This window comes from Ictalurus punctatus, chromosome 1 (genome assembly GCF_001660625.3).
Source record: "Ictalurus punctatus breed USDA103 chromosome 1, Coco_2.0, whole genome shotgun sequence".
Classification (NCBI taxonomy): Eukaryota; Metazoa; Chordata; class Actinopteri; order Siluriformes; family Ictaluridae; genus Ictalurus; species Ictalurus punctatus.
The window spans coordinates 15838506-15864067 of NC_030416.2; the positions used below are offsets into that span (position 1 = coordinate 15838506).

At 40.1% G+C, this 25562-nt stretch overlaps 1 protein-coding gene across 9 annotated transcripts in view; it reads left to right on the forward strand.

Moving 5' to 3' along the window:
* The window catches only part of ptk2ab (protein tyrosine kinase 2ab), an 80827-nt gene that overhangs the window by 25090 nt on the left and 30175 nt on the right, over nt 1–25562 (forward strand). For 7 of the 9 annotated variants that reach the window (XM_053681795.1, XM_053681792.1, XM_053681778.1 and 4 more), the window contains 16 exons: nt 1074–1303; nt 3740–3906; nt 9699–9786; nt 11127–11206; nt 11337–11399; nt 12414–12468; nt 15270–15410; nt 17043–17120; nt 17275–17373; nt 17583–17700; nt 17860–17899; nt 20260–20318; nt 21318–21335; nt 22883–22939; nt 24953–25050; nt 25140–25224. In XM_053681795.1, the coding sequence (XP_053537770.1) occupies nt 1106–1303; nt 3740–3906; nt 9699–9786; nt 11127–11206; nt 11337–11399; nt 12414–12468; nt 15270–15410; nt 17043–17120; nt 17275–17373; nt 17583–17700; nt 17860–17899; nt 20260–20318; nt 21318–21335; nt 22883–22939; nt 24953–25050; nt 25140–25224 (1444 nt within the window). In that variant the 5' untranslated portion in view covers nt 1074–1105. The remainder of the gene's footprint in view (nt 1–1073; nt 1304–3739; nt 3907–9698; nt 9787–11126; nt 11207–11336; nt 11400–12413; nt 12469–15269; nt 15411–17042; nt 17121–17274; nt 17374–17582; nt 17701–17859; nt 17900–20259; nt 20319–21317; nt 21336–22882; nt 22940–24952; nt 25051–25139; nt 25225–25562) is intronic. The other 2 variants (XM_053681781.1, XM_017472500.3) reach the window with 1 other exon arrangement.

The following is a 25562-nucleotide window of genomic DNA, read 5'->3' on the forward strand; positions in this document are numbered from 1 at the left end:
AAAATAGAAGATTAAAATAAATGTGTCTAAATAATTCAGTGCAGTTAACATTCCCTTTTTAAACATGGCCCTGTAACTTTACATTTTAAGGCACATTTCAGGTCACTCATAATATCGTTGAAATAAAAATAACAATAATTAATCATGAAATATGCAGTTTTGTATTATTATTTGTGGTCACGTTGTATTATATATGTAATGATTTATTTAATATGGGCTGATATATATCCCAGGTGGCACAGTGGCACAGCAGGTAGCATAACCTCACAGCTCCAGGGTCCCTTGTTTGATCCTGCTCATATTTAAATGTGTACACTAATATTTTGGCTATTTATTTGAGTCATAGATCTTTTTCCCCCCTTCATCTTCCACTCACATACCATATATAAAGCGCCTTATACAGTAATCATCACTTGAGTTTTTAATCCTGTGCTAGCAGCACTGGCACTGCTGCCATGTCTCAAGGCCACACAGCTGTCCTGCCAAGCGAGGATGGCATTCTGATGGAGTGCTGCCGTCTTGGCACGTTTCCTCACTTCCTCTGCGACTCTCTGAGCTCCATTCTACTCCTACATCAGCCAGCTCTGATGCGAACTCATCCGCATACTGTCACTCGTGTTGTTCCCTCTTCTAAACCAGTGCCGGTCGCAGTCACCAACTCTAATATAAGGTTGACTCTCTATGATGTATGATCAAACGTAACTGCTAACCTTAATGCAGAGCTGCAGATCATGTGCTAGTTTTTCCACATTATAACAACAAAGACAGTTTGTGACCGAGCGTGATGTCGATGGACGGTTTTATTCTTCTTACGCAGCTTGGTTAGCTCAGTGTTCATTGCTGATTCTCGTCATTAGCTAAAAGAAAAGACTGGCAAAGTGGGTGCTCTTACAGAAACATGTTTAGACAGCTTTTGGAGTTATTAAAGTGGGAGAAAGTATCGCAGTGGTGTTTGATATCTGTCAGTACGCATCTGTTCCATATTGAAAATGAAAATCACCGCATCCCCAGTCCAGATTTCAAGATTGGGATCCTTTTGGTATATTCTATTAATTTACTTGTCTTCCCTGCAGAATATGACCGACACCTAGCATCTCCCAACGGCATGGCAACAGGATACCCGGACCCTAATGTAAATAACCATGGCCTGAGTCAGGGGGTGAAACCACGCTTCAGTGGAGGGATGGAGCGGCCGCCCGGGACACTGGAGCGTGTGCTCAAAGTCTTCCACTATTTTGAAAACAGCAGTGAGCCCTCCACATGGGCCAGCAACATCAGACATGGAGATTCCACTGACATCAAGGTAGGTACAGTAGTGGCGCTGATGGACAATAATAGCTATCATAAATAATAACACTACAGCAAATGTTTTGGCACCAAATGAGTTGTACATTTCATTTCAGCTCATGAGTATCATTTTTCTGAGCATTCATAGAGACTTAATTGATGGATCTAAGACTTACCAACTTGTTTATGGCACACAATTAGAATTTACACTCTTGGAGCACTTTACTACGAACACATGTACACCTGCTCATTCATGCAATTATGTAATCAGCTAATCGTGTGGTAGCAGCACAATGCATAACATCATGCAGATACGGGCCAGCGGTTTCAGGTAATGTTCACATCACATCAGAATGAGGGGAAAATGTGATCTCAGTGATTTTGACCGTGGCATGATTGTTGGTGCTGGACGAGTTGGTTTGACTATTTCTATAACTGCTGATCTCCTGGGATTTTCACACACAACAGTCTCTAGAGTTTACTCAGAATGGTGCAATAAAGAAAAAAACATCCAGTGAGCAGCAGTTCTGAGGATAGAAACGCCTTGTTGATGAGAGAGGTCAGTGAAGAATGGCGAGACTGGTTTGAGCTGACTGAATTGCGCCAGTACCTCAGATAACCACTCTGTACAAGTGTGGTGAGCAGAAAAGCATCTCAGAATGCACAACACGTCAAACCTTAAGGTGGATTTCTGCTGAGGCACACAGATGGTAGGGTCAGAATTAGGCGATAACAGCATGAATCCACGGACCTCCATTTTCACAGGCTCAAACGTAATTGGACACGCTAACATAATTATAAATATAAGGATTATTTTTTAATACTTTGATGCAAATCTTTTGTCCTCAAATCCTCACCAAATGCCAAAGGAGTTTCCTCCTTAGCTGAGATGAAATAGTCACTGCAAAGTCAGAGCCCCGTGGACCTGAATTATTTCTCCCAACCGCTTGGAAAAGCGTCTGATTCAATAATATATAGTGAAAAACGAATGTGTTCATGAGCATGTCTTATTCTGATGTTTTGGAAAACAAATGCTGGCTTGCTCTTAAAAATCACGATAGACTCCTGCAACTGATGTCAGAGTGACTCACTGTCTCGCTCAGGGTTCTGTGATAATTATAGAAGGGAAATAAGTGCTCTGAGCATGTATACTTTGTTTTACAGTTCATCAGAAGCACACCCCCCCCCCCCCCCCCCCCCGAAAACATATCATTTTAATATTATCATATCTTATTTTTGTTTTTTGTTTTGTTTATTTAATCCCTAACAAATTCTTCTACTTATATTACTGTTACTTCCAGGTTTTACTCACAGTTGTGGGGGTTTCCCGAATAATAAATCATGTGGCATTTTCTCTTTCTCTCAGCCATGCGATGGTGTTTCTTGTTGTGAAGGCAAGACGAGCACTTCTGTCCTGTAATCCACTCCTCAAGCTGCGTGGCCAAAATTGGCAGTGAGGTTGCTGTAAATTATTTACCAAACATCCGAGCGGATTGTGCCATTTTTCATGACAGCAGCGCTCGTCAGGGTGGTGTAACCCAATAAAGTACTGAACATTAGGCAAGCTTATTGGGTTTTACCTTAAATCTTGGCAAAACGTCTGTGCACATTATATGCTCACGCTCAGGGTAGCACATACAAATTGCAGATTTCTGTTTGAGATCTTCACAGCTGTTAACAACTGGTTGATTCTACAGTTAAGTCTATAGTTTATGACAAATATTTCATTCCTAATATTTTCTACATTGTAACGTAACTAAAAACTGGTGTGTGATGCTCTCATAAGCAGCAACTCTACTCTTGCTTTAGAGAAGAGTTGCCACAGTGAAGGCAAACAAGCGCCTCATTGTCATAGTTAAACAAATATTTATTTAGTCTTCGTTACTAATCTTAATTCATATGGATAGCAAGTGAAGCTAGTTAGTCAGTTAAATTTCCGATACTTCACAATGCCCCCCCCCCCCCCCCCCCCCCCATTTCAGCACAAAAGGTGCACAGGCCAGCAGTTTATCTAAAAAAAAGAAATAAATAAATACCCAACAACCACATCAAGCACCTTAGAGATGATGAGTCACCAACTCATCTTTCTCTCTCTGTCACACTCTGTCTGCTCTTTTGCCTCATTTCTCTCTCTCATACACTCTCTCTGACACTCACATGCTCTTAAATGTGCTTAAAAGTTCATCAGTCTGAAGCAGCTTAAATTCTCCTGCCACTGCTTTAATTGAATAAATATATTAAAATATAGACTACAAATGATTTTGCCCTGTAAATACTTGAGAACATGTTGTGGTGTGCTGTTATATTTCTAAACCTCCTAGCACATTAATGGCAACAAGCGACACGATAGAACATGGTTATGCATGTACAGGGAAAAGAGACAGCTATATTATCGAATCAGGATTAAAAGATTTGAATAAGGACGGTCATATTTTAAATCGTTTATTTTCAGGGGATCATCCAGAAGATTGTGGACATCCACAAGGTGAGGTGCGTCGCGTGTTTTGGCTTGCGGCTCAGCCATCTGAAGACAGGGGAGATTCACTGGCTCCACCCGGACATGGGCGTCTCACACGTGAGGGAGCGATATGAGCGCCGCCACCCACAGGACGAGTGGAGGTGAGTCAGCATTTCACAGCTGCTGGCGTGACGCATTTTAGATCCAGACGATTTGTATGGCTTGTGTGCATTTCCCTTCCGCGTACAGTCATGTCATCGAGTAGCCGGGAATTAAGCGAGTTTGATTTGCGTTATACTCGGTAATGCTCAGTAAGCCCTCGACTCTGAGCATTTAAACTGCGCTAATACCATGTGAGAATGAGAGTCTTTTGAATATTTCCTCAGTGCCTGCACTGTTCATACTAGTGCTGAATATGACATTTACTTCTAATTCAGGTGTCTTAAATCGACTGTATAATGAACCAGCCTTTCACTGCGGTTCGGATCGCCTCTTTACCATATCAAAGCAGGGCTGAGGAGAGCTGAGTACACTTCAGAAACCTTGAGTCCCTTGAAAAGCATGGACACAAATTGATTTCTTATTTAGCAGCCAAGGTTGTTCCTGTCTACCCATTAATCCATTTCAGCTCCTAGAAGTGGGCAGGAGAGCTGTGTAATCTATAAGATCTGTATGAAATCCATATCTATTTTAATACAACAGTGGTGGCTGGGGGTTTTAAAATAATGCATTCAAAAGGCTTTTCCAAAATCAGGTCGACACATTAGCAGTGCCTGCCATGTTGTGCTAATAGACAGCTAAGCTACTAACTAGCTAGTAAATTATACTGGATAGGGTGTATATACTCGCACTATACAGTCCCCTCCGAATGTATTGGCGCGGTCCATTCATTTGTTTTCCCTATACACTGAAGTCTTCAGGGTTTGAGATGAAAAGATTTCCGGATATTTACTAAATCTAAATGTTTTTGATTAACTTGGATCATGGCACCTTTGGTGACCACCCAAATTTTAGGGGAGCAAGGAACAGATGGTCTTAAAGTAAATAACACTTAATATTTGGTTGCATATCCCTTACTTGCAATAACTGCATCAAGCCGGTGACCCATTGACATCACCAAACTGCTGCCTTCTTCTTTTGAGATGCTTTACCACAGCTTCTTTCAGCTGTTGTTTGTTTCTCCCTTCAGTCTCCTCTTCAGGAGGTGAAATGCATGTTCACCTGGGTTAAGGTCTGGTGATTGACTTGGCCAGTCTAAAACTTTCCACTTATTTGCCCTGATGAAGTCTTTTGCTGTGTCGGCAATGCTTTTTGGGCCATTGTCTTGCTGCATGATGAAGTTCCCCTCAATTAGATCGGATGCATTTCTTTGTAAATTGGCAGACAAAATGTTCCTGTAAACTTCTGAAGTCATTCTGCTCCTACCATCATGAGTTACATCAATACAGATTAGTGATGTTCCAGAAGCAGCCATACAAGCCCAAGCCCTGACACTACCTCCACCATGCTTGACCGATGAGCTTATGTCTTGTTCTGAGTTGTTTAACACGTCTAGATGTTAATATTAGGAAATGAAAGCCGAAATTCTGATCTGTTGTCTCATCTTCATCTTTTGATCTCAAACCCATATGTCTACAAAGGAATCGGCCTTGCTGTTCTAGTCCTTTCAGAGGGGAATGTACATACCAAAAGAAAACTTCAGTTTTATGAAAATCAATAAGGCATAGTGGTTTTTTTTTTCTTTTCTTTTTTTTCTTTCTCTTTTTTCTTTCTATTTTAGGTTGTTAAACGAATTAAAAATTAATAGCCCTGACACGAAATCTGCTTGTTCCAAGTATAGTGAAAACATGGCCTGTTAGCTAGTAATGGTGAATAGTCATCCATTCATTTAACAAAACTCAGATTCTAATGGAGGCATGCTGTATGAGATATAGACCTCAGTATGTGGGTCAGCTGTTTTCTGTGAAAACGAAGTTCATATGAGCATCGGGAAAACGTTTGATGTTTTGATCAGACTTTTTCATTCTAATGTCCAATCTGATGGAAATACAATGCAACCAAGATCATTCACTCAATTTAGAAAAGCACAGAGTCTAATCTCTAGTCATACACAATGCATGATTACCTGCTGGTATAAAGAGCCATTGTATTCAAGCTTTGGCTCTTGCTCTTAATGCCCATAGTGAAGGTTAAATGAAGCTAAATGAAACAGTCTGCCCCAGTTGCAGTATTGTTTCTTCTCCATTCATGATGCTCAGAAAATCCTGTCTCTCTGCGTAATCATTCTCTTCCATTTCTAATGAATGGACAGTTTAGTCATATATGCCAGTTTTTAGTGTGAGCCAGGTTCTGATTAGCCGCCAGCACTTTCCAGCTCTCAGACTGGCTTGCTCGAAAGGGAATCTCGGGCAGCATGGTGGTACAGCAGGTAGCACTGCTGCCTCACAGCTCCACTGTCCCCAGTTGCATCCTGAGCTCAGGTTACTGTCTGTGTGGAGTTTCGCACGTTCCCCTCCATGTCTGTGTGGGTTTCCTCTGTGTTTTACTGTTTCCTCCCACCTGCTAAAAACTTGCCAGTAGAAGGATTGGCTGTGTTAAATTGCCAGTAGGTGAGAATGAGTGTATGAATGTGTGTGTGCATGGTGCCCTGTAATGGACTGCAGCATCCATTTTGTTTCAGACCATTCGGGCCAACCTTAAAATAAAGATAAAGCAGTTACTGAAGATGAATTAATGAATGCGCTTTTGACCATGTTGCTGTTTTTTTTAACCCCTCAATAAGCATGTTTTTAACATTATTGTTGTTGGACATAATTTATGAGACAAGTCAAATCACTTTGCCATTTCTTACTTGCACGTCATTCCTCAAGACTACACATAGCAATGCAGACATATTCACAGCTACAGATAGAATGAAATATTAGCACCACCTAATTGGCTGGCTGCTCATGTGAGAGATGTTTTCAAAAAAACTTCTTTTATTTATTTATTTATTTATTTTTAAACCGGGTAATAAAAAATTTGTTTTCAAAAATATCCAGATATATGTGGAGAAGACACAGTATTTACCCCCCACTTCCCCCCACACACACATTTAATAGTGTTTGGTGAAATTGTGTGAAAACTCAAGCTGGCCCCAGTTTGTCATTACTTCTGTCTGTCATTGCTTATCTGGCGTGTCCTGCACAAGCTTATGACCGAGGCTGCTCAGGTGTTGCGTCGGATCGGATTGTGTGACTAATTGTTGGTAATGGAGAGCAATCAAAAAGGCAGCTGTGAGAGAACAGAGAATAATTTTAGCTCGCAGGCAGAAAGCTGCTTGGTGCAGGCACTGATGAAATTGTAATTGAGGAATCTGGCAGTTTGCAGTGGAACATGCCTCACTAGAATCTCAAATCGCTTCCATTTGACAGCGGACATTAGCTGAAATCCTCCATGGTTATCATTTGGAAATATAGACACTGAACATATGGGGCAGTGGTGGCGTGGTGGTTAAGGCCCTGTGTTACTGATCAGAAGGTCAGGGGTTCAAGCCCCAGCCAAGCTGCCACTGTTGGGCCCTTGAACAAGGCCCTTAACCCTCTCTGCTCCTCCAGGGGTGCTGTATCATGGCTGAACCTGCACTCTGACCCCAACTTCCTGACATACTGGGTTATGCAAGAAAAGAATTTCACTGTGCATATGTATATGTGATTGAATAAAGACTCATTATTATTATAACTGTATGAGGATGCAGAAAACAGGCACTCTGACACCTTTCTGGAGATTCTCAATTTTTTTTTGTTTGTTTCTGTTTGTAGAAGCCTTCCAAGAATGCCCAGACTTTTTTTTTTCCCTTTTTTTTTTCTCCCAGATAAGATGCAAGCCCACCCAGGTTGTGAGAATGTAAAGGGCTGCAATAACAGAATGGCGTAAAGATGGAAATAATAGCAGCACTCCTATAGCTTAACTCACACCTGGCACCGGAGTGAACTCTTTCACACAGTAGACTTGGGTGTGTGAGTGACGTAACTAGAGTAGGACCACAGAGAGCTAGCGTTACAGACTGAACGTGTAAAGTTAAACAGCCAAGCACCATGTTGTTTGTTATTTTTCTCCTAAAAAAAAGTGCTGTGTCAAGAATAAATTGATGAGGAAGTGTAACTAAAAATGCCCATCTGATTAGAAAGCATTTTATGGTGTGCTCAACAGTGTTTGTGACTGGAGACAGCTAATGACAAAATTGATTCAAATTTAAGAGGGTGACTACGACGCACGTATAAAAGTCACCAACAGGAGGACGGCATAGAATTCTGCAAAACTCATGGGACAGCGACTAATACGGTAGTGGTAATTGCGGAATGTAAAAGAAGCATGCTATGTTTCTTCACTCAATCACTTTATCCCATTTGTGTTGATTGATGAATGGATTATACAGCAGCAGGGGTCAGAGAACAGGCAGGTATTAACTGAGGATAATCCATAGGAAGGACAGGAAACACGAGTGAGGGTCGATACCAGGAATCACGGAAACTAGAAAACAAAGGCTTGGACTTAAGGGCCAAAATGCATGATCTGTCCCATGGAAACAATGAAACAGCACGGCTTAAATAGGAAAACTGAGAACAGGTGAGAACAATCATGGCACAGTAGGAAGATAAAGCGGTGACAATACAGGGGTGGAGACAAGACATGACTCATTCAAAACACACATGGCTTCAGAAACAAAGCATCGAATACGGAAGCAGCGATGTCCGTGCTGGGAGCCATGACGCGTGCCAAGAGGGGAGTTCATGCCCGTCATTGTAATATACTACTTGATCTCATAGTGCTTTTTACTTCACTCTACGCCAACTCAATTCACATAATTATATATTTGTAATTTATACTTACAGTGGTGCTTGAAAGTTTGTGAACCCTTTAGAATTTTTTATATTTCTACATGAATTAAAACATCGTCAGAGTTTCAGATCTGTCCTAAAAGTAGATAAGGAGAACCCAATTAAATAAATGAGACAAAAATGTTATACTTGGTAATTTATTTATTGAGGAAAATGATCTCCCATTGTTGTTCAGTGTTCTCCTGATGGTGAACTCATGAACATTAACATTAACATTAGCCAACGTGAGAGATGCCTTTAGTTGCTTAGAAGTTACCCTGCGTTCCTTTGCGACCTCGTGAGCGATTACACTTCTTGCTCTTGGAGTGATCTTTATTGGTTGATCACTCCTAGGGAGGGAAACAATGGCCTTGAATTTCCTCCATTTGTACACAGTTTATCTGAATGTGGATTGGTGGAGTCCAAACTCATTAGAGATGGATTTGTAACTTTTTCCAGTCTGATGAAACTCAACAACTCTCTTTTTCTGAGGTCCTCAGAAATCTCCATTGTTCGTGCCATGATACACTTCCACAAACATGTGTTGTGAAGATCAGACTTTGATAGATCCCTGTTCTTTAAATAAAACAGGACGCTCACTCACACCTGATTGTCAGCCCATTCATTGAAAACACCTGACTCTAAATTCACCTTCAAATTATCTGCTAATCCTAGAGGTTCACATACTTTGCCATTCACAGATATGTAACATGGGATCATTTTCCTCAATAAAGTATATAAATAAATAAAGTATAATATATTTGTCTCATCTGTTTAATTGGGTTCTCTATGTCTACTTTTAGGACTAAAAATCTGATCATGTTTTAGGTCATATTTATGTAGAAATATGGAAAATTCTAACAAACTTTCAAGCACCACTGTATCTACACAAGGTAGAGTGATATCAAAAAAAGAGCATTGATCTCCTGTACTCGTATCACTAACCCTAACCCTGCTGTGCTGCTTTTCTGTAATTAAATCACTATATTTTAAAAGATATAAATAAAATGTCACTCCATGTTTGGAACTTTGTAGACTATACAACATCAGTGGGAGTTCAATTCAGAAAACGTCATGTTTTTTTAACCCCTCAGGTATGAGCTCCGGATACGCTACTTGCCAAAATCATTCCTAAACCAGTTTACTGAGGACCAGCCAGCACTAAACTACTTTTACCACCAGGTAAGCGCATGCATGCTTCATCACAGCGCTTACAGCTTTACCTCTCTCTCACTACGCACACATCATCAGTATACAATGCTTAAACCCTGACCAGTTTGAGCAATGCTTTCAATCATGGCACATTTTCAGTTCTTGCAGGAGCACAGTAAATTCTGCGGTGAAGTAGACCATCCCGGCTCTGTAGGGTGATGGATGTGTTGTAATTGTCTTGTCATAATGTGCTGCAGGATGTTTTGGAGTAAATCTAAACTGGGTCAGTTAGCTTTAATTCTTCACTCTTAAGTATCTGTGGTCTGCTTCTGGACCTGTGGGCTAATTGAATTTTAAAACTATCGGCCGTAAAAGAGCAGAGACCAGACAGGTGCCTCATTTCTCTCTCTCTCTCTCTCTCTCTCTCTCTCCCCCCTCTCCCCCCCCCCCCCCCCTCTCCCTCTCTCCCCATTCAGCCCACTGCGATTGAGCTACACAGCCTCGCTGAGTTTCATGTGGAATCACAGGAAGTAGTCTGGGTTTTGTAATGGCCCAGATTTTATTACTGTGCCTTTTTGAAATGCAGTAGTTAAAAAAAGTCCACATTGGAGTTGAATGGATTGAGAGCAGACCGTTCTCTCTATCAACTGACTCACATGATTACTTCAGTGACCTCTGATGTTTCCGTTCTCTCATGAAATTCTCCTCTCCTCTGCTTTGCTCTGTCTTTGCTCTGTACTATGTTAACATGCACAAATAAAACCTTGTTCCATCTGATCAGTAATACAGACAGAACAGGTTGTAAATAAAACTAGTCCGTTAACAGTGTTAATTCCACACAGTGCAGCACAGTCTAACTCAAGTACCATTTAAAACACCAATATATTGTGATGCAGGCACATACTATAGAAATCTTTAAAAGACACAGCTAGGAGTATTTGAAGCTAAAATCTACATTTCTGGCTTTATATTTCTGCAATAGTGTTCATTTTGACAAAACCAGGTTCCAGAGCTCTTCCATCAGGCTGCTGTCCGTGGCCGTGTTGCTGAAAGTGTCAGTGCAGGAAGTGCTAGAAAACATTGTAATTAAGATTGTTGCAATATAATATTTATATGTCCAAGTCTAATTTGAATAGTTTGTCCAATAGTGGCCCAACCCTATGCTTCAGTCAGGCCAAGTTTAGACTCTCATTTGGGCCAAATGATTATATCGTGGTCTTTTGTTCTGATCATATGGGTGAATTGGTATACATGTAAACCTTTTTTTTTTTTTTTTTTTTTTTTAAATTTTTTAAAACTTTATTTAGCCTGTAATGCAGCTGTGTTTTCAGGGCCCACTTTCTGAACACTGGCATCTCTGTAATTCCCAGGTGAGAAGCGATTATATGATGGAAGTAGCTGATCAAGTCGATCAGGACATTGCACTTAAACTGGGCTGCCTTGAAATCAGGTAAGCGTCTTGAATCGATTACTGCTCGAAAGGATTACACAGCGTGACTTTGCAAATTCATGTGTTCACGTGTAAGAGTTGGTGGGGGGTGTATTCATCATACTGACCTTCTACTTTATTTCTTTAACAGGAGGTTTTTCAGAGAGATGCCAGGAAATGCTCTTGATAAAAAATCCAACTATGAATTACTAGAGTAAGTGAACCTTTTGGTGATGACTTAGTTTGCATCAAGAGTGTATTGTGAAAGAAGAAAGATAGAGGAAACTATCCTCTCCCATACTGTATGTGGGTCAGGAGAAAATGTGCTCTCGAAACCCCGTTTGCCCTATTTATAGTGGGGATTAATTGATCCCTTCTCTTGCAGTGATGTAAGGTGCGCACTGGAGCAGTGTTTCTGCTGCCTGAAGCTCAACTCAACTTTATTTCTTTCAAAAACCGCAATGGGTACCAAATAGTCTTGCACGTGAAGTTACAAAACCTGATCACTTACAGCATGATCACATACATACAGCCAAGAAAACAACAAGCATTTTAAATCAGAGATGAAGACAAAATAAGAGAAATTGACCCAGTAAAATTTATAATGCGGTAATTAAAAGCTCCAGAAAATAAATATGCCCCCTGAAAAGACTTCACTGAAAAGTGAAGGAGATGATTTTATGGCTAAAGGGATCTCGGTCCAAAGTCTAGGCGCCATCACCATAAAACCTCGATCACCTTGAGATTTAAGGCGAGATCGAGACAGACACGGCTGATCTCTAGAGCGAAGAGACCTTGAAGGTTGATACTAACTTATTAAGTCTGAGATATACTCTGGTGTTAAGTCACAGCCTTGTGCAGTAGCGTTTTTACCTTCATTAGGCATCCATGTGAATATTAGTTTCATTTAAACTAGAGGTCGACCGATAGTGGATTTTACAGATACCGATAACTAAGTTGGGCAGTACCTGCCGATTAATTATTAAAGCAAAGCACTGGAGAACTGATTGATTGTTCAGGGTGTAAGAGAGACAGGCATCAAACCTGGATTCACAATAGTTGTAGTTCAATTTAAGGTCGCCGTGAGCCGAAACCAGAAGTGCTTTGCGTAAATCAAGTTGGCATGGTCTTGACTTAGCTGTTCAGTTAACTTTGTAACTCAATGATCCAGCTTTTTAATTAGAAAACTGTTTCCTCTCATCTACTAAATCACGCTTCTTCTTTGCAGAAAAGATGTGGGTCTGAGGAGATTTTTTCCCAAAAGCTTGTTGGATTCGATCAAGGTGAGAACAGATGCTTCTCTGCTGCCACTGTCAGGCTTAATGGCAAGCTGGCATTGTGCTTCATGTTTTCTACATACGTTCACATACACCGTCTCAGCACTTTTATTAGGAACAATCAAATTCAAATTTTATTGGTCACACACACACAAACAGCCATACAGAGTACAATGTGCTGTGCAATGCTTTTCACGACTGTCCGGTGGAAATGAAAACAGAATTTAAAACAGAATTTACTTGCATACAAGTATAAAAAGAAAAAGAATATATATATAATGTAAAGGATATAGAAGATAGATGGCAGAAAATGTATAGACACTATGAGGAATAAAGTGCAGGTACAATGCTGTGCAACATCCTGCTGAGGTAGTTGTAGTGAAATCTCTATAATAAATATTTATAAATACAGGATAAAGCGGTATATTAACAGGAATGTAGGGGGTATGGGTGTCACGCAACCAAATCCAAGGTCTAGACCTAGGATTGCAGTCCTTAACACAATCATGTGGCAGCAGCGCAGTGTATAAAATGATGCAGATACAGCTCAAAAGTGTCAGTTAACATTCACATGGAACACCAGCTGGATCTGCTTTCAGTCTCGAACTGTCCAGTTTCAGCGAGTCTGTACCCATCGTAGACTCAGGTTCTTGTTCTTGGACGACAGATGTGCAACCTGATGTGGTCTTCTACTGTTAAAGCCCATCTGCCTCAGAGTTCAACATGTTGTGCATTATGAGATGCTTTTCTGCTCACCGTGGTTGTAAAGAACGGCTGTTTTCTGTAAGCTTGAACCAGTCTGGTCGTTCTCCTCTGACCTCTCTCATTAACAAGGTGTTTTCGGCCTCGGAAATGCTGCTCACTGGATGTTTTTTGTTTGTCATTACGTGTCAGCCCTAGAGACTGCAAATCCCAGGAGCTCAGGAGTGAGGGCAGGTGCCTGATGAAAGTGGTCTGTGAGTGTATAGTGAACTAGTCGCAGCACACGACTCGCATCCCCAATTACCTTCCCAGATTTAGTCAGTTTACAAACTATTTTATAACTGGTTTGTCCCTGCCTGCTCTACAACTATTTGCAGAGTGTTTTTGTTTACGAAGCCCAGGGTAGCAGAGCGTCATATAATTCTGCCTGGTATGAGGGCAAGGATCCGGTTGTCCTTCTCGAATCATTACCTGCTCAGCTGCCTCAGCGTTTGTATGCCCTAGAGTGCAAGTGGCCCAATTCTGCCTTCCCCCTTTCTTGTGCTGCTCAGGAGGAGTGGAGCAGAGAGAGCACATTGCTCCTCTCACCATCTAGACTGGAGCACGGTGCTGTGGAGTGACTGCTGCCCTAATTCCCCTGTCAGTAGGAGGTTAATCTGTACTTTATAAGCATGTTGCCAGTTTGCTGCTGCTAGTAGCAGGCATATAGTCTCTCTCTCTCTCTCTCTCTCTCTCTCTCTCTCTCTCTCTTTTTCTGGATCCACTTAATTCACTAACCTCCTCAGTGAGTTAAATGAAAGCTTGGGAGTGAGGCTTGGTGTTCATGATTACACATCACAGTGTGTGGGAGAAACAGCATTTCCACCCAGATGTAATTCTGCAGTCAGGTGTTCTACAGGCTTCTGAGATTCCTGCAGATTGCATGTTCAGGTGTGCGCTCGCCTGCAGGTGTGTATTGTAGGTGAGAGTGGTCGAGTGTGTGTGCTGTCTTCCTACTTTAGGAAGAGGTGTTTGGTACCTTTTTGTAGTTCTGCTTCGCTTGCACTTTTTTTTAATTTCCTCCCTGAGGCATATCCATCTTACTTCACTCTATCTTAGCGCTCACTATCCCTGTCCCCGGAGACTTGCCTTCCTAGAGGTAACGAGTTTTCTGGAGCAGACGTGTCAGATTAAGATTGGAACCAGGATTGAGGCGATACAATTAAACCACAATACGAGACAAAACATTACATGTTTAATTCGAATACATTTTGGTCTATTGAGGCAGTTAGGTTTCCACACGGTGGCACGTTTGCCTCGCACCTCTGGGATTGGGGTTCGATTCCCATCTCTGCCGTGTGTGCGTGGAGTTTTGCAGTTTGTGCTTTGGGGGTTTCCTCTGGCGGCTCTGGTTTCCTACTCCAGTCCAAAGAAATGCGTCGTAGGCATCTCTAAATTGTCCGTAGTATGTGTGAATGGGTGTGAGAGAGTGTGTGCGATTGTACCCTGTACAGGGTGTCCCCTGTCTAGCGTCCAGAGTCCCATGGGATAGACTCCCTATGTGGGATAAGTAGAGGAAATGGATGGATGGAGGTTCCCACACGCAAACTTCATGCTCTGTACATTGCAACCGCCGGTGCTGGCACCTAGTGTGTAAGAAGAGGTAGAGGTCATAACGAATATTAAACAGGAACACCGTCATACACCTCGGAGAAGCAAATTCGTCACGCCGGTATTTCGTATCGCAATATTTGACACAAAAGAACAGGCTTGGTGATCCCTGTGCTACCTTAACGCTCACAGATACATGTCCACCACTCGTCACAGAGACTTAGCATTCGACATGATGACTGGAAAAGAAAAAAAGCATTTCAGGTGTATATTCTGTAGATGACAACATGGAATTGTCTCAAGTAGGTAATTAACCATGCTTAATGATATACGTGTGAGAAGAATTTTTTAATATATTCGTCTTTTTTGTATCATGCCTTCATCAATACTTATTAACAAGAAGTGATAGCGCATCGCTCAGAATTCGTTGAATTTGTCTTGAATAAATGAAAGCAATTTTTAAAAAATTGAAAGCACCTGATTGCAGATGGACTCGATCTGTTTTATCTTTGCAGCCGAAATCGTTACGGAAGTCGATCCAGCAGACCTTCAAGTTGTTTGCCAACCTTAACGATGAGCAGAGCATTGTCAAGTTCTTTGAAATCCTGTCACCAATTTACAGATTTGATAAAGAATGCTTTAAGTGTGCTCTTGGGGTAAGTTCATGTAACACACTATCTGTTCAATTTCTGTCTTTTAGTTTAAACAATATTTTCCTTATAAAAGTAAGAAAAGTAAAAAGAAGAAATAAGACCCGAGTCGGGTCCTCAAGTGATTAATTGGAGGCTGGCGATGACCTCTGCTGGTTGACAGAAAGAACTGTTAAACTGATCAAGTGCTATGTTTAAGTCTCTGGCGTTTTTGAACTAATTGTACACTGAACATTCTTCTGATCAAATTACCAAGCGTATTACTTTTTTCAGACTGAAGAGTGTTCTTTGGGAACACATAAGGGAAATCTTCTTTAACAATATATACAGGGTGTCCCAAAAGTCTCCATAAATAGGGGACTATGTTTGCCTGCACCGCGTCAGTTGTGCCTTCGTCAGCGGATGTTTGTGGACGTCCACGTCCCGGTCGGTCTGCAACACTTCCAGTCTTTTTCAGTTTGTTCAAAAGTTTGGCAACAGTATTGTGTGTGATGTTTGCCGTGTTTCCTGTTAATGGCAACCTTGCAACAGCTTCCCGATCCAGCCATGAGAACGATTTCAATACCTCCTTCTTTTATCTAAGGCGTTTTTAAAGGCACCCTCGGTAAATATGAGCAAAGAAGGTTGTGAAAAATTGTCTTTATTGTTTAACCTTCTGATCTTTTGTTAAAAAAAATTCACAAAAATACTCTGCTCTCATGGATATCAAAGAGTTGCAAACACAACACAGTTTTATCCAAAAAAATTTAAAATATCTTTGTTAAATATAGTCGTGCGACAAATATTGGCACCCCTATGAATTCATATGAGAAAAATATATTTGAAGTATATTCCCATTGATACTTTAAACATTTTGTTAGTGCACCTGAGTGACTAGGAACAGGAAATTGTTCAACTATGGCTTACTGTTTCACAGGGGTATAAATATGAGGTAACACATAGGCCAAATTCCCTTAGTCATTCATAAAAATGGGTGAGACCGAGGAATATAGCTGTAATGTGCGGCAAAAAGTTGTTGAGCTTCACAAAATGGGAAGTGGCTATAGGAAATAGCACAAGCATTGACAATGCCCATTTCCACCATCAGGCAATAATTAAGAAGTTCCAGTCAACTGGAAATGTTATGAATCAACCTAGAGTTGGACGTGTGTCTATATTGTCTCGGTGCACTGTGAAGAGGATGGTTCGAGTGGCCAAAAATCTCCAAGGATCACAGCTGGAGGATTGTAGAAGTTAGTTGCCTCTTGGGTCATAAAGTCTCCAAAACTACAATCCGAAGACACCTACATCACCACAAGTTGTTTGGAAGGGTTTCAAGAAAAAAGTCTCTAGACACTACTTGACCTTCAAATGGGATCGGGTTCTATGTTTAGATAAAACCTATATGTGTGTGTGTGTGTATAAAACTAAATAACTAATATAAAGACATTTTGATAAATAGTGTTTACGCATATGTATGGAGACTTTTGGGACACCCTTTATTACAAACTTCCAGATTTCTTGCAACAAACAGATGATGTAAAATCAGTCTGATTTACAGAGGGACAAGTCGCAAAGGCTTGAATAGTGTTTCTTAAAAGAAGGGAATGAAGGGCAGGCGGTGTACCCCGACTAACCTGGTGCTTCTGTGTGTTACAGTCCAGCTGGGTGATAGCAGTAGAGCTAGCCATTGGCCCTGAGGAAGGAATCAGCTACCTCACTGACAAAGGCTCAGCTGTGAGTATCACTGCAGACCCAAACTGTTGGGAGAATTTTACACAATAACACCTGAACTCCTAATCCTTCTGGTTGATTTATTTTTTTGTTGTTTCTGGATACATCCACCTTACTTAAGTTTTTTTTTTTCCCCCCTCCCTCTGTACTTTGGTAGCCGACACACCTGGCCAACTTCACACAGGTGAAGAGTATTCAATTTGAGGAACAGGAGAAGAAGGGAATTCTGCAGCTGGATGTAGCTGGTGCAGCAGAGGTACTATTCACTCTACATACCACATGATCTGTATGATGTTGCTATGAAACTCAATATGTACCACAATATTTGGTTTTGAAGTACCATCCATATAAATAACTTTGAAAAGCTCAATTGTTAACAAAAGAGAATTTACCTATGTTTACCTGTTTACCTATGTGATGTGTGCATGTGTGTGTGGTACTGATACACAATATGTGTGGGCGCAGCCTCTAAAGGTGACGACACCATGTGTGAGCACCGCAGAGAACATGGCTGACCTGATCGACGGTTATTGCCGTCTCGTCAACAAAACTTCGTTATCCTTCATCGTGCGTGCGCAGAAAGGTACGAACATCTCGCGTTATTTTCTTTCTCAATTAGCTGCCAAATTCATACAGGATGTGCATTGCAGTTTATAAGTCTGGAGTACATGCCATTAGTGCATGTTGTCTTGAACATTTCCACTGCATGCACAGCTTAATCATTTTGCATTGCATTCAACAGAGGGAGAAAGAGCGTTGCCTTCAATCCCAAAGGCTCCGAAGTAAGTACTTGTTTACCTTTGCAACCTGACTGATCTTTCAGTGGATTTTGTAGTTTCACCGAAAGTCACTCGGGGTTAGTTAGTTAATCAGTTTGTTTATTTATATTTCATAAAAATTTTCCCCTCCCCTCCTTCTCTCATTGCATTGTGTCTTTTGTGTGTTTTCTCAACCTAGGGTATGAGAAAGGCAGTGTATATGTATGTATGTGTGTGTGTGTGTGTGTGTGTGTGTGTGTGTGTGTGTGTGTGTATATATATATATATATATATATATATATATATATATATATATATATGTGTGTGTGTGTGTGTGTGTGTATGTGTGTGTGTGTGTGTATATATATATATATATATATATATATATATATACACACACACGCATATATATATATATTTATATATATGTGTGTGTGTGTATATATATATATATATATATATATATATATATATATATATATATATACACACACACGCATATATATATATATTTATATATATGTGTGTGTGTGTATATATATATATATATATATACATATATATATATATATATACACACACACACACACACCTTTATATTTATATATATATATATGTACATATGTATGTATATATAAATATATACACATATATGTATGTGTGTGTGCATATATACATATACACACATATATGTGTGTGTGTGTGTGTGTGTATATGTATGTATGTGTATATATATATATATATATATATATATATATATATATATATATATATATATATATATGTGTGTGTGTGTGTATGTATGTATGTATGTATATGTGTGTGTATAATTATTATTATTATTATAGTTCTTTGTCACATTTAGTAAAGAAAAGTACCAGACTCTTCAGGGAAAGCTAGAGATCTGGCTTGTAAGACTACGAGTGACCAGACTTTTTAAACTGTAGTCACATTCTCATTGATTGTAAAAACACGGGTGTGTGTACTCTGTGTATGGAGCAGGCAAAGGTTAGCTTGTTACCTGCTTACCTGCTTGTTACCTGCTAGCAATATAAATCTTGTTTTAGAGTAGGTTTTATGTAAAGGTCGCATCCTTGGTCTGTATGTATTTTACTCGCACAACAGTAACTTAAAAAAAAATCTTTAAGATTGTGGCATGTCTCATGTTTGTTCATACTCTCTCCACAGAAGTCCTTCGCAGTGACTGTATATGTGTGTATAGTTTATGGCTCCCCCCTGTCCTGCCTTTACGCTGGTTTCCGATCATGCTTTTGCAAGTTCCTGATGTCAAGAAGCGCTGCGCACTGAAAGCTGGAGAGAGAAATAAAATACAGGAAATATAATTTCATCCGTCTTTTGGAGGAGACGTTAAACCGAGGTCCTGACTCTCTGTGGTCGTTAAAAATCCCAGGACACTTATCGTAAAAGTATAACCCCAGTGTCCTGGCGGAATTCCCCTATTGGACCTTCTCTATCATGGCCCTTTAATAATCCCCATCTCTGAATTGGCTACATCACTCTCTCCTCTCCACTAATAGCTGGTGTGTGGTGGGCGTTCTGGCGCGCTATGGCTGCCGTCGCATCATCCAGGTGGATGCTACACACTAGTGGTGGTTGAGGAGATTCCCCCAAATACTACGTAAAGCGCTTTGAGTGTCTAGCAAAACGCTTTATAAATCTAACTGTGACTAATAATTTGGCTGGTCATGAAAATGAACTGGATGTGAATCCATGTACAGATGGGTCTTGTATCTGTTTGAAAATGTCAAATTTCTAGTTTGTTTGGCCCTGAAGACGTCCTCCTTAAATATAGATAGGGCAGTAAATTGGATTTGAGCTGCCTGTCTGAACGTCGGCTTTATTGCTATCAGCAGGTGGCTTTAATAATGAAAGTTTCTCAGTGAGGCTCTGACTGATGCTTGAAAAAGTTGTCAGATTTCTGCCTTTCTTCCTGTCAGGTAGTGCTGCACACCATTATATATATTTTTTTCCCTTCATGCTTTTTTTTTTTTTTTTTTTTTGTCTTTTTCCAGACAAATGACGCACATTCTAGTCTTTGCCTTCTCTCTTGCTCTCTTCCCTGCCATTTTAAAGCACACGATTTATTTTGTGAGACACTTGTCTAAGTACTGTGGAATTTCTCAGTTTGTTTCAAAAGCCATTTCACAACCTCCCAGCTTGACCCACCCCACCCCCATTTAAAAAAAAAAAAAACAGGTTGTAATCTGACAGCCTTTTTTTTATGCATATAGGCGGAACAGTGTGGCCTAAAGTCCAAGTTAGGCCTGGGATCACTCTGTAAACTGAGCAGTACATTCTAGCTTAAAAAAAAAAGGTCTGGCAATAATGTACAGTATTCACCTGCTGCAACCTTTTATCCACAGAGCCTCGAACCATGACAAACGACTACAGAGCGTCAGGGCCAAGGCTGTCTCTGTCTCAGGTAAGCGACTTATGTTCACATGTCTCTACGTCACGTTGCGATGGCAGTGTTAGGCAGGGTATACGTCCTTTATTTGTGCATTTCTTTTCCAGTGTTGCATTTGAAAATGTCAGGTTTGCATTGTGTCTTGAATGAGATAAATGCGCTTGGCATCCTGCAGCATGTTCCCACATCAGTGACTTAAGCTACTCTTCTGTGTAACATGTGCGCACTATATAGACAAATATAAAGCATGGTTAATTCCCTGGGCTTATAATGTAGTTTTGCAGTTTACGTCCAGTATATAAGCCTAGTCCGCACTAACACGTGAAAAGACGCTTTTTACATCTTGGCCGTGCTAATGTTTTCATCTAATTTCTTAAGCGTCTGCACTGATAATGAAGTAGAGCTTCTTTTAAAAGAGACAAACATACAATAAAAGCATAGTCATGGTCACCAGAACACGAAAAAGACATTTTCAGATATTTATCCACCTTGGAGAGCGGATTTGAAAAGATCTCGTTGATCCAAAACACCATTTTACTGTCGCTGGAATGGCAAACCGAATAAGGAAAAAGTGTAAACGTGTTATTGCGGACTAGGCCGTAGATCTGTTTTGTTCTTCGACTTTACTATTTATTTGCACGGCAGAAAAACGTACCTTTTTATTGCTTATTGCAGAGTTTTGCACAATGAATTGTTGGTTATGAGTCAAATATCGTCATAGATATTCACGGGTAGTCATAGATATTTTTAACCTTTTACTTCTGGGAGATGCATTGCTATGCTTGCAGGCTGTTGAAGCAGTTATGAGGATAATTAATCATTTCCATCCCCCTAAGATTCTGCAGTTCGACTTTACGCACAACACTACATCTAAGCTCACTACTCTAACGCTGGCAAATCTTACATTGTTGCTTCTGTTCATGGTTCTAGGACACGAGTATAATCTCTCTGTCTCTCTCTCTCTCTCTCTCTCTCGTTCTGTTCTCTTGCATGCTGCTATCCTCGGATCTGCAGATGAGATTAGTGGAGACGGTAATGTCATACTCCATTCACGTAGCTAAATTCAGCCAAGCTTCTGGCTATAGCTCAACTTTTTAAATCAGTGTAATAATATACACTGCAAGGCAAAAGTTTTTGAGCACCCTGTATTTGATTCGATTCTAGCAGTTTTGTTTGTTCAAAAAACTTCACTTAAAGTTTCATTAAATAAATTGTAATTTGAACAATTTGACCAAGGCTTAGTTATAAGTGTATGAAGAAATGTTTATTGCATGTTTAGTGAATTGAGAAATGTTAGAAATGGCTTTATTTTATTGGTACAGTATAGATGTAATATACTTGGAAAATGCAGACACGTTTATCAGTATATGCGCGTGTGTGTAGATATATATATATATATATATATATATATATATATATATATATATATATATATATATATATATATATAAGTCACATTTATGTCTGAATATGTCAGTGAGTCATTTATCTATAGACTTAACAATTTTACTCTTCCTGTGTGCTCGTTTAGGGTCCCATTAGGATCGAAGAGTAACCCAGAGATTTTAAGATTTAATTGCTGTTCTCTATTATTTTGTTTCGTCCCTGGCAATAATGTGGATTTAAGCTGTACTAAAACAAAAGAAATTACAGGTATTCAAAAATATTTGCCTGGCAGTGCACAGCAGATGTAAACATGTGGAAGCACATTAGTAGTGAGCTGCCGTGAGATTTAATGTGCTTGTGTTACAAGACCTTTACATCTATTCATTTAACAAATGCTTTTTGTTTTGCTTTTTTTTTTTCCAAAGCGACTTCCAAAAATGAGGAAATACTAGCAAAAAGAAAAGTCAAGAATAGTGATGTTGTGTGGAAGAAATGGCTGCTCTCCCGAGCCCGGGACATTCTGTAACACGCAAAAGTTATAAATATTTATGAATACTAGATTCTGACATAGAAAAAGAAATACTTGGATAAAATCTAATCAACAGCAGTTAGTTTATGTGGCTGTCTATATTTCATATTGGAAGGAAATCTCATCCTTCAGCTGCGTTCCTCTGCGTGTGAGCTTCTTCTGCGCTCGTGGCAGAACTCGAAACTTTTTTTTTCCTTAAAAGCAGACTACAGAGAGACAATGCATGTGAAAGTAACCATGACTTCATCTGCTTTTCTCAAAGACACTAAAGCTGTCATCCATCCTTCACTACACACACACTCTCTCTCGCGCGCTCTCTCTTTCTCTCTCTCTCTCTCTCTCTCTCTCTCTCTCTCTCTCTCTCTCTCTCTCTCTCTCTCTTTTTCTCTCTCTCTCTTTCTCTCTCTCTCTCTCTCTCTCTCTCTCTCTCTCAAATACCAAAGTGGATCCTATTAAGCTGACAAGCCTTTTAAACATTCAGCTGTGCTGGAAGAGTGTGTAGATATGACGCCACTCTTTCTTTCCTCACTGAGGTGCTAGCAAGGAGGGAATACTTTTTACAGTTTCTCGAGCACCTTCTCCTTTACTGGAGAAACACTGCGCTTGCTAATCTGTTTTGCTTCTGCTTTCGAGTTCATCCTGCCTTCTCGCTCCTCTCATGCAGAGACCGACGACTACGCAGAGATCATAGATGAAGAGGACACATACACCATGCCCTCCAGTGAGTATTCCCAGTTATTTTACACATGATCCAAGCTCAGCACTGAACCAGAGAACCGATGAAGCCGAGTGATCCGTGTAGCCGCGGATATTGAAGCAGTTTTCTGTTTGGATATAGAGGAAGTTTGTCCAGGGATTGTGGCAGCTGTGCTGTGGTTTCTATGTTGTCTACACTAACTTTCTCATTGTACTGTTTTTGCCAGACCAGATGTTCCTGGCACTGCTGTAACCTAGTTTCTAGCATGTGCTCCACTTTTTTATTTATGTGCTGTTTATCTTTACAGCCTGTGCTGCTCTTGTTCAATCAGTCACTGCTGCTTTCTCCTGAGCTGGTCACTTTAGTCCTAAACTGAACAGCTGATTGCGGCATTGTTCATCTTTAGGCTTTTTGTGCTGTTTCATTATGTCGCTGGATTCCAGACCAAAGCTCTTCACTCACGGTCAAATGCAGATTTGGTTATCGGCTAAAGCAGACACGCAGGTCACTTCTTGTATAGGTTAAATCGAGTATAAAACCTAAATAGTTGTAGTATAGATTTACCACTATACTGAAAAAAACACATTTTCATATAATAATGGAGCAGAACCTGGAGCCATCTAGTGGAATTAATATATATTTTTGTACTCTGACTTTTTTGAAACATTTAGGAAAAGTATATGTTAATAAGTATTCTCTTTAACATAACAAGCACTCCTTAATATTTTATGCTACAACTGAATGTCGGTCAGCTGTAGTGACTTCACATTCATACGTTTGCCCATTAATAATGACCATGACATTACCCAGTGTTATATATCCGATTTTGTCTCCTTTCACATTAATTGCACTACAGAATACTATGGACTAGACGAAGGTAAAGGTCTTTCTCCTGCTTTTTTCCCCATTTCCTTGCTTTTGCTTGTATAGTGCTGAATAACTATAACCTTGTGTGCGAGTGTGTGCGCTTTTCCTTTGCCTTACATTTGTGGTCCTGTATTTCCTTTAGTGCCGAGTTGCTCATTTCTCATTAATATATTAATAAGCTTCACTCGCTGTGCACTTTATTAGGAACACCTGCACATTTGTGCAGTTCTCTATTCAGGCAAGAAGTCTATAGTAACTCAAATAAGTGAGATGTTGATGTTTTGTGCGTTCTGAGATGCTTTTCTGCTCACCAGGGTTGAAAAGAGTGATTATTTGAGTTACTATATCCTGCCTAGCAGCTTGAACCAATCTGGCCATTTTCCTCTGACCTCTCTCATCAACAAGGCGTTTCCACCCTCGTGTAAACTCTAAAAACTGCTGTGTGTGAAATTCCCAAGAGATCAGCAGTTTATGAAATACTCAAACCAGCGGTTTTGGTACCCATCGTCCATGCCATGATTAAAGTCATAGAGATCATACTTTTTCCCCCATTAACTGAAACTCCTGACCTGTATCTGCATTGTGCTGCTGCCACACGATTGGTTGATTAGATTACTGCATGAATGTGCAGATGTTCCTAATAAAGTGGACAGTGAGCCTGTATTGAACAACCAAGCAACGGTTCTAGGAAGGTTTTTTTGTTTGTTTGTTTTTTCCCCAACAGCAAATTAAAAATTGTGTTTTATAGACTGAATCGCTTTCCTGATTTTTTTTTTTTTTTTTTTTTGCATGTGGAAATTTAGTGTTTCATTTACCTTATGACATAATATTGATCACGTTATTATATGCAATACATGCTTCTTGTTTAGAAAGGAAGTTATTGGCTAGTGCCTCTTTACCAAGCATTTATTACCCAGAGTCACAGCATTTGCCTAAATGTTCTTCAAGCTGTAATATCTCTGAAAGTTGTGTCTGTATGAGTCAGAGTGCACATTTAAAATCAGATCTTCCTGCATTCGTTACGATACGAGAGGCCAAACTCGACCGTGTGATATCTGTGCTTTCACTCTGTGATGATTGATTAATAGAGATGGCCTCCTGGACTCCAGGCATGAGCTTCTGAAATGCCATTTTCTGGTGTGATGAGTATGCAGTTATTTGTCCCCTCAGCCAGGGATTATGAGATCCAGAGAGAGAGAATTGAGCTGGGCCGCTGTATAGGAGAAGGCCAGTTTGGAGATGTCCACCAGGGAGTCTACGTTTGTCCGGTACTCCACTCACTTTCCACTGCTTATGATAATGTGCACAGCGTCACCGCTTTTAGAAAGAGTCCTGATCTTTTATTTTCGTTCTGTAGGACAGTCCTCCCGTCTCAGTGGCCATAAAGACTTGCAAAAACACTACGTCCGACAGCGTGCGAGAGAAATTTCTACAGGAGGCCTGTGAGTACCAAATATGGCTAATATAAGTAAACACTCACATATACATGCAGTCACTGCGTGCTTGTGTGTATTCTTTCCAGCTGCTCATGGGTTTACACATATTTACCCAGGGTATTCCAGCCTAGATTTCTGTACAAGCCATATATAAACCGATGAACACGGGTGATTTATTTATTTATTTTTCTTCCCCGTTTTGGAGCTTTCTTCTGAAGTATTAATGGTTATCATTACATTACAATGGTTTATATATATATGTGTGTGTGTGTGTGTGTGTGTGTGTGTGTATAATATATCAATATATATATTGTGTGCGTGTGTATGTATATGTATATATGTAT